The sequence below is a fragment of the Xenopus tropicalis genome, chromosome 4 (assembly GCF_000004195.4).
Source record: "Xenopus tropicalis strain Nigerian chromosome 4, UCB_Xtro_10.0, whole genome shotgun sequence".
NCBI lineage: Eukaryota > Metazoa > Chordata > Amphibia > Anura > Pipidae > Xenopus > Xenopus tropicalis.
In genome coordinates this window covers 21,248,603-21,258,704 of record NC_030680.2, presented here as the reverse complement: position 1 = coordinate 21,258,704, position 10,102 = coordinate 21,248,603, and the positions used below count along the sequence as shown (strand labels likewise).

General features: G+C 40.1%; 1 protein-coding gene across 1 annotated transcript; it reads right to left on the bottom strand.

Annotated features, from left to right (window-relative positions):
• Positions 1-293: 293 nt before the first annotated feature.
• On the bottom strand, positions 294-2,344 carry LOC116410543 (cell wall protein DAN4-like). Its single transcript, XM_031901388.1, has 5 exons — positions 2,272-2,344; positions 1,745-2,125; positions 1,267-1,531; positions 1,011-1,097; positions 294-782 (listed from the first exon to the last, which is right to left on the bottom strand). Exons 1-5 carry the CDS (start codon positions 2,315-2,317, stop codon positions 623-625), a joined length of 939 nt encoding a protein of 312 aa, XP_031757248.1. The 5' UTR covers positions 2,318-2,344; the 3' UTR covers positions 294-622.
• Positions 2,345-10,102: the final 7,758 nt, after the last annotated feature.

The following is a 10,102-nucleotide window of genomic DNA, read 5'->3' as shown; positions in this document are numbered from 1 at the left end:
TGGGCGTGGTATAAAAAAGGGAGAAATTCCTGCCAGCACTGGTTTAAACCATAGCCATACCAAAGGCCAGGGATTCAGGACATATATATGTGCCAGACATGGAACTGGGCATTAGGGGTCTTAACACCTATTTTCTCAGCAGACAGGAGAAGATATTATTGAACACATCTCAGCGTCCACTAAAAAAAAACATTTAAATGACAGGGGCAAAAGTTTTATTTTTTACATTTTATTTTTTCATTTTCATTTAAATAGATACAGCTCTAGCACCACTATAGTGCTATGAAGATCTACACAAGTATCTATACGTACACGTATGCCCCTAACCCACCCCCGCACCAAAGGGAGCCGCATTGGGTAGGAAGATTTGACAGCGATTTAAATCTCCCCCAATTCTGTGCAGCTCCCTTCTTTCTTATGATGCGGTCCTACACATTTGCCACCCTTTGTGGCCTGTACAATGTAGGTACCATGCCCATACGCTGTCAGTTCACCGGAGCAGGCTTCTCTACATCACCAGATGAACCGATGTGGGCATGGTACCCCGTTATTCCACTCCTGGTTCTGGAGACAACGATTCATATTCTTTTTCATTGTCTTCACTTGGCTTCTCTTTAAGAGATCACTTCTCATTGCCATCCTCATTAGTTTCCTCTTCTTCACTAGTTTCCTCTTCTTCACTAGTTTCCTCTTTACTAGTTTCCTCTTCTTCACTAGTTTCCTCTTTACTAGTTTCCTCTTCTTCACTAGTTTCTTCCTCCTCAACTTCAAGAGTTGTTGCACTACAAAATAACAGCATCATTTTATTAGCTAATCTGCTTTTTTGGTGAACGATTGGTTTATAACACAAATAAAAGCATTATTAATGTATTATTAATAGCCTTTCACTAAATAATCGTTTATAGAATCAATGCAGAATGTATGCATTCCATGATAGATAAGATAGAAGTGAATAGAAAGTCATGGATTTAGGAGACTAAAGGGAAAGAAGACATTTCAGGCTTACATACCTCTGAGACTCTGTTGCTGGGGTGCTCACTTGTGGGTTTTCTACATCCACAGATTCACGTTTAAACTTCAATTTGCAATACAGATAACTGTAAGAATAAAACAAGATTACAGTTCATGAAGACTTTCTTAATAGCGAGCTATTATTAATTATTATTATTATTATTGCATCTATGCACTTTCGATAATGTCTAGCACAGAAACATTTGGGAATAATTCTAAACAAGCAATCTACAGGTAATTGTGTGCTTGACTTACCTTACAAGTCCTAAAATGACTATGGCTGGCACAAGCGCTGGTAGGACAATGAGCAGCGCTACAGGTACCGCGCTCATGGTGTTATCACTATTGTCTGTAGCTGGCGGCTTTGTGCTGGTTCTTACAGTAGTTCTACTAGTTGGAGTGGTGGTAGTAGTTCTAGTAGTTGTAGTTGTTCTAGTGGTTTTAGTCATTGGAGTGGTTCTAGTAGTTGTAATAGTTGGAGCGGTTGTAGTTTTCTTGGACCAAAATGCCCGTGATTGAGCTGTAAAAAAAAAAAAAAGATGAGTAAGAAAAGAGCGCCAATGGCCTAAAATGACTGATATAACAAGTAAGTAAGATGGGGCAGTAACTTTAATGCCCATGCAAGAGTAGGTCCCACAAACCATTCAACACTAAAATTGAAAATCTATATTAGATTTTTCTTAGACAATTCCCTATTTCTTTCCCTTTAAAACATGATATTTCAAAGACTTACAAGAAGTTTTCTTTTCATCCAAAATGTCAACTTTGATCTTGGAAGAGGGTTCATACAGTTCCTCATTCACCAACATCCAGAATTCATATGTTCCACTGTCCGTGTCTTCTGTGGGATTGATAATCAGAGTACAGTTCCCACTTGGCACCAGAGAGACAAAGAGCTGGTATTTCTCACTGTTCTCATGGAAGGTCTTAACACTGCTGCTGTTAAGGTGGATTAAAGTGGTGTACTTTCCCCCACCTACAGGAACCTTCCCCCATTCTAATGCAAGTTCGGCTGGATTAAGTGCACTGTCGGAGTAGAACATGCAGGGAAGTAGACTCCGAGTACCAGCCTTAAGTGCGATTTTGTGCCTGAATAATGTGATGCGTTTAACAGCTGAAAGAAATAAAAGAAAAAGCAATGTAAGAACCCAGAGCTACAGTCTGTAGGGTTATACTGTAATTAGACATGGAGAGCTAAGAAACAAGGGGAAATCATTTATACTGGCACATTGGTGCAAAATAATAGAATCCTATAATTACCTGATGTGGTCTCACAACAAGGGAGTAGCCCAATCAGCATCAGCATCACGAATACAAAAGGACCAATCACTGAAGGTTTCTTATGTTTCTTCTGCTGCACAAAGATACAAAGTAGAATTAGTGGCAGAACCTTGAAAGGGGTTGTTCACCTTTAAATTAACCTTTAGTATGATGTAGAGGTGCTATTTTGAGACAATTTGCAGTTGGCCTTCATTTTCTATTATTTGACATTTTTTAAATATTTAGCTTTTTTGTTCAGCAGCTCTCCAGTTTGGAATTTCAAAAGCTATCTTGTTGCTAGGGCCCAATTTAATCTAGCAACCAGGCAGTGGTTTAAAAGAGAGTGGGGAATATAAATAGATGAAGGCCTAAATAAAATGATAAGTAATTAAAAAGTCACAATAAAATTGTAGCCTCGCAGAGCAGGACGATTTTTACTGTTGGGGTCAGTGACCCCCATTTGAAAGATGGAAAGAGACAGAAGAGAAAGGCAAAGTTGCTAGGAATAGGCCATTCTATAATATACTAAAAGTTTACCTGAAGGTGAACCACCCCTTTAAAATCAGTAGCTCTAATATTATATGATCATTGGTACAAGGGAAGAATCATGGTCCCTGTACGTACACATCTACTTATGTGATATACAGGTATGGGATTCATTATCCGGGACCTGTTATCCAGAAAGCTTCAAATTACGGGAAGGCCACCTCCCACAGAATCTAACAATTCAAAATGTCGAAATTTATTTGATTTGTCTCTGTAATAATAAAACAGTACCTGTACTTGGTCCCAACTAAGATATAATTACCCCTTATTGGGGGCAGAACAGCCCTATTGGGTTTATTTAATGGTTAAATTATTCCCTTTTCTCTGTAATAATAAAACAGTACCTGTACTTGATCCCAACTAAGATATAATTACCCCTTATTGGGGGCAGAACAGCCCTATTGGGTTTATTTAATGGTTAAATGATTCCCTTTTCTCTGTAATAATAAAACAGTACCTGTACTTGATCCCAACTAAGATATAATTACCCCTTATTGGGGGCAAAAAACCCTATTGGGTTTATTTAATGTTTAAATTTAAAGTATGGCGATCCAAATTACCAGATATCCCCATGTCCCAAGCATTCTGGATAATAGGTCCCATACCTGCATATATATATATATATGGGCCAATATTTTTAAATCTGCTGCTTTTTTATATCATGTATTAGTTACATGCATTCATTCCAATAAACTAAATATCTAAATTATATTCATTATTAAATATCTGTAATTTCAAATTTGTTTTGTATACTTACAGTTCTTTTCTTGACACAAGATTTCATATTTTTAGAAATAGTATGGTTATTATTTATGAATATTAGTTTATATATAATAAATAGATAGAATAAGATGTAACAAAATGTTAGCTGTAACATTTCTAAAAGCGAAATGAGCTGGGAAAGTGAAACTCCCCCTATCACAGCTGCTGTGTTGATGATGTCACAATGCCAGTTACTATAGCAACCAGTTTGTTCCCTCAGCAGGAAACAAGCCGTGATAATGTTTGTTGGATCACAGCTGCTGTATCAATGATGTCATAATGGCCTATCAGTTACTATAGCAACAAGCTAGGGAGGGAATTTTGAAACAGAAAAGTTCAAAAACAAGAAACAAACAATTTTTAATCATTATGCTTAATTTATATAGCACCAATATGATACACAGCACATCACAGAGATATCTCTGATATCATAGAATTTATATCTATAAAATAAACAACTTTTTAAATAATTATGCTTATATAGTGCCAGCACGTTACACAGTACTTCACAGCGATTAAAGTATAAGTACCTGCCCTTGCACATATCATTAGCTTTCTAACTTAGGGGCATATTTAACAAGGGGTAAAGCTGAGAGCATGCTCTTTAATAAATATGCCCCTAATAAATCCTAGAAAAATCCTAAACAACTTAATAGAGAGACGTGATCTGATCTGAGTGCACTTTGTACGTTTGGATAAGTCTGCACCACAAGTTACTAGACATGGTGCAAATTTTTATTATAGTATAGGTATCAGACCCCTTATCCGGAAACCCAATATCCAGAAAGTTTTGAATTACAGAAAGTCCATCTCTCATAGACTCCATTTTAATAAAATAATTCACATCTTTAAAACAGTACCTTGTAATTGATCCCAGCTAAGATATAATTAATCCTTATTGGGTTTAATTACTGTTTAAATAATGTTTTTAGCAGACTTAAGGTAGGAGATCCAAATTACAGAAAGACCCCTTATCCGGAAAACCCCAGGTCCCTGGATAACGGGTCCCATACCTGTACCACCATATTGTTAGTACAAATAAAAAGTAGTAGACAAAGGATGGGTGGATAAGGGACTGTATTTGCCCCAGGCCTGCTGAATTAGGGCTCACTGGCAGAATAATATCAAGCAAGAAAGCCTTGGTTTTAAATCCCCGTTATATTATAATTCTCTAGTTCAGGGTAACTTGCTGCCACAATGCTTAGACTGGCCTACCAGCCTGCCAGAGGATCTCCTGCTGGGTCCCTAGTGGATCCCATTCTAGACAAAACCTTATTTTCACCGTAGGCCCAAATAAAACCCTACACCACTTGGTGCTGCCTATATCCAATTTCTGTTAGAGTGGTGTCAGCTTGTCAGTTTCCCATGGGGCCCTAGGAGAGCTGGTCCCATACTGGCTGGCACTGTCTATAAAAACAATAATGTTCATGGAACAAATTACTATCAATGAAATGCAACTGTCATAATCTCATTGACAAGTGAAGACCATGCCACAAGCAGGGGATATGTGAGAAACCAGAAACTTGTGCACTTGGGAATTTTATGAAAGTAACTTGATGCCATTTGCTTTGAATCAGTTGTGAATGGAGTGAGGTGTGTTTGTGTGCAGTTCTGGGCCACTTCTAGTGCAGTTTTGCCTCAACTAACACAACTGATATACTTTAATATTAAAACAACTAAACCCGCGCCACTGTGCAAAAAGTTTTAAGTTTAAATTTCACTAATTGTGAAAAAGGAAAAAAAAATCTTAAAATGCACACCACAATTACTGCCTTTATAGCCAAAATTCCTATTTAAATTAAGTGCATTAATGAAGTTAGGGAGCCGCCTTCCTCCACCAAATCCTGTGTAATGTTTAATCCCGACTAACTATAGAGTTGGCGCTCTTATATAAATCCAAATACAAAATGTCTTTATTTAATTAAAATCAATTTTTATTTTCTCTGTGATAAGGCAGTTCATAATACATTAAAACAATAAGACAAGATTAGTGGTTTAAAAAAAGTACAATATATATGTATATATAAATCGGATAAAGGAGCAGATAACTTAGCCTCTCTCCTGGGTTAGAATCAATCTCTATATAGACACACCCAATGGCGGTGTTATAAAGAGCAGATTCCCCTTAGCTAATTATTAGTTTTAGAGTTCTATTTCTTGAATAGAGTACATTTATGGGTATCAATACATAGTTACATAGGGTTGAAAAAAGACCATCAAGTTTAACCCTTCCAAGTAAACCCAGCACTCACAACCCACACCCACCAATCTATACACTCACATACATAAACTATATATACAACCACTAATACTAACTGTAGATATTAGTATCACAGTAGCCTTGGATATTCTGATTGTTCAAGAACTCATCCAGGCCCCTCTTATAGGCATTAACAGAATCTGCCATTACCACATCTCTAGGAAGGGCATTCCCCAACCTCACTGCCCTCACCGTGAGGAACCCCCTAAACTGCTTCAAATGGAAGCTCCGTTCCTCTAATCTAAAGGGGTGACCTCTGGTGCGTTGATTGTTTTTATGGGAAAAAAGAACATCCCCCATCTGCCTATAATCCCCTCTAATGTACTTGTACAGAGTAATCATGTCCCCTCGCAAGCGCCTCTTTTCCAGAGAAAACAACCTCAACCCTGACAGTCTAACCTCATAGTTTAACCCTTCCATCCCCTTAACCAGTTTAGTTGCACGTCTCTGCACTCTCTCCAGCTCATTAATATCCTTCTTAAGGACTGGAGCCCAAAACTGCCCCCCATACTCAAGGTGAGTCAATGCCTTTTTTATACAAGACAGCACTTTATTTGCTTTAGTAGCCACAGAATGACACTGCCTTTAATTAGACAACTTGTTATCTACACAAACCCCTAGAACCTTTTCTATTAAGGAAACCCCCAACAAACTACCATTCAGTTGATAACGTGCATTTATATTATTTCTAACAAAGTGCATAACATTGCACTTGTCAACACTGAACCTCATTTTCCAGTTTGCTGCCCAGTTTTCCAATTTTGTCAAATCGCTCTGCAAAGTGGCAGCATCCTGCATGGAACTTATAGTTTTGCACAATTTAGTGTCATCAGCAAAAATAGAAACAGTACTCTCTATGCCCACCTCCAGGTCAAATAGGTATAATGCAGAACACAGAGGTTATACGTACATTCACATGCACTTTTATATGAGGGGTTGATGCGTTCTTAATCTTAATGCGGGAAAGAAACCGCTGGCTGCTAAGTAATAATGTGTGCCCTTAGGGCTTCGAGTAACCTTAGATCCCCCTATTCAGTTAAAATATCACATAAAATCTAAGTTGTCCCGGCCGGGAACTTACAAAAGAGCAAGCAGGTGTCTCCGAGCTGCACGGTTACTGTCCCACCGCGCGGTCTGTTGCGTCTGACGTCACGCTGCTTCTACAGCTACGGATACCTTTAGCCTGCGCACACAATCTCTACGCGTTTCGCGCACCTGCGCTTTTTGAAGAGCTAGTCACAGGGGGCATTCTACTTCCCACTTATACCAGTAATCCTGCATATACTAATTTGTTAACCCTTTATACCCCACAAAGGGTAAGGTGCAGAATCTACCTCACTTATCAGGACTATGTGTGTGTTGGTATGCACAGTCTACATAACTCATACTTAATCACTTTTACTTAGAATACGTACAACAATAAAAACATATATTAAAAAAAGTGTATACAGTATATGGGAAAACAGCTAGCACCCAGTTTATCTTCCATGAGCCATAAAACACTGCTCTTTATAACACCGCCATTGGGTGTGTCTATAAAGAGATTGATTCTAACCCGGGAGAGGGGATAAGTTATCTGCTCCTATATCCGATTTATATATACATATATATTGTACTTTTGTTAAACCACTAATCTTGTCTTATTGTTTTAATGTATTATGAACTGCCTTATCATGGAGAAAATAAAAATTTTGATTTGATTATTATTAAATAAACACATTTTGTATTTGGATTTATATAAGAGCGCCAACTCTATAGTTAGTCATAACTGATATACTCACATCTGTTCGTAACCTATAAAGTGGAGCTTGCACAACTGGGGAATATGGGGAAACCAACCAACAAACAATCTCAGCTGAGGCTTACAACATTTTATGGAAAGCAAGACATGGGGAACCAACTACCTAAGATGGTGTTGAGTCCTCAGCCTCACTTACCTCTGGAACTCTATCCCTGAATCCCTCCGTAGGGAACACTCTCACTCTCCTTAATAAAAAACTCAAATGCTACCTTCTGGAGCACTAAAACATTATTTTGCCAAGTCCTGCGCTTAAAGGACAAGGAAAGTCTAAAAACAACATGAGCTCAATAACTTAGCCTTAACACAGTCCTTAACATATTTTCTGAACTCATCTGGCTCTGAAATGGAAAAGTCTTGTCAGTAAATGCAGTACCTGCTCTAAGCCTGTGCAGCTTCCTGTCTCACTGAACACAGATTGTCCAGGACACAGACATGCTCAGTGCACAGCAGAGAGCTCCGTTTTTTGTTTTTTTTTCCTTTCAAGATCTGCAGTCTCTGAAGAAATGTTTGACCCGTTAGCCCCGCCCACTTCACTCTACTGTCCAATCGGAATGCTCCTGTGTTTTTTCTAGTCCTGCACAGTGCTTCTGGCTGCATTTGCTGTGCTGAAATCGAGTTGGATAGAGCAGAAAGACTTTCCTGTGCCAACTTCAAACTGCATTACAGACTAAGTAAGTAAAATGCCATCCCACAGCCACTGTCCCACATCCCCAGCCATCCCACAGTCCCACTATCCCACAGCCACAGTCAGTCCCACACCCACCAGCCATCCCACAGTCCCATTATCCCACAGCCACAGTCCCACATCCCCAGCCATCCCACAGCCACAGTCCCACACCCACCAGCCATCCCACAGTTCCACTATCCCACAGCCACAGTCCCACATCCCCAGCCCACAGTCCCACATCCCCAGCCATCCCACAGCCACAGTCCCACACCCACCAGCCATCCCACAGTTCCACTATCCCACAGCCACAGTCTCACATCCCCAGCCATCCCACAGCCACAGTCCCACATCCCCAGCCATCCCACAGCCACAGTCCCACACCCACCAGCCATCCCACAGTTCCACTATCCCACAGCCACAGTCCCACATCCCCAGCCATCCCACAGCCACAGTCCCACATCCCCAGCCATAGTTCCACTATCCCACATCCACAGGCTGAAAAATACCAGGGAGAAAATAAAGATCAGGGCGCTTTAAACCCTTCTGCCCCAAAACTCACTCTGCGCAAATAAGGCTGCTTGACAGACAAGCACGCCACTCAGTACTCTCAGGTCACAGGGTTCAGGAAGCGGCGCATGCGCAGTAGAAGCGCCCGAAGGGGGAAGTGATGTCACGCATTTTGAAAATGTCGGCGCCAAAGATTGAACAAGGGAGATTCTTCTCAGGCATGGTGCGCCGATCCACAAGCAGCGGCTAACTTCTTAATGTAGCGGTTCAAGAGAGGGGCTGATGCCCTAATCAAAAATAGGTATATCGTTTTTTTGCTTTCCTTCTCCTTTAAAGGAGAAGGAAAGTCATTTTGGCATTTTACTGCTAATAGATTTGCTACATTAGTGCCACCTAGAACAATACATTTATTCTGCAGAAACCATTACCATGCCTAAGTAAACAGCATTAGAAGCATTCTCCCTTTGCTTAAGGTAGCAGCTGCCATTTTAAATAGCTTCCTGTTTGCAGTGTAGCCATTGCAGCTGAGATCACATATTCTAAGGGAGGGGGAGGGAGTACTTAGCATTCTGGTGGGAGGTGGGAGCAGGAGAGAGGAGAGAACTGCGCTCACTCTGGCCATGGGAATTAAGGATGTTTCTGAGAGAGGAAGGCATACACTGGAACATTATGTTTACTAAAAAAGAGACAAGAAATCCTGTGTTTCTTTTGATAGAGAACTCAGTGCAGCATTACTGTAAGTGCTTATGGCTGTATTTACATAGACCTTTCTGATAAAACTTACTTAGTTTTCCTTTCTTTCTCCTTTAGGGTAAATGCCCATACCTGGTGCACTCTTCCTTTCCAATTTGTCCCTGTATGTTATCCAACCACTGCCTCTACAGGGCAGGGACCTCCTTCCTACTATGTCCCATACCTTGTGGCACTTACTCCCTATGTATTTATTGTAAGATTGTACAGCGCTACAGTGTACAGTGCTTTATAAATAAAGTTATACATACATACATAAAAACTGTCAGCGAATTTCTTTCTTAGGCTGGCAATACACATACTGATAAAATTGTCTCAAACCTAGTTTTCAGACCACGTGTGGGTTGCTAATTGTCTTCTCCATAATTTTCCTACCATAGTGGTCAGTCGTTTAGTCGATCGCCATGGGTAGAAAATTTTGGTTGGTTAATGAATTGTATGCCTGTGTGTGCCATACAATGCCGGCAGTATGGTGCCTGTGTGTGCCTACTCTGCCTGCTCTATGCTGCCTGTGTGTGCCATACTCTGCCTGCCCTTA

Coding starts and splice junctions, on each gene's coding strand:
- LOC116410543 (XM_031901388.1), bottom strand. CDS start 2,317: ATGCTGATGCTGATTGGGCTACTCCCTTGTTGTGAGACCACATCAG. Junction 1,532..1,744: donor GGATGAAAAGAAAACTTCTT/GTAAGTCTTTGA, acceptor TTTTTTTTACAG/CTCAATCACGGGCATTTTGG. Junction 783..1,010: donor CCAGCAACAGAGTCTCAGAG/GTATGTAAGCCT, acceptor GTTATTTTGTAG/TGCAACAACTCTTGAAGTTG.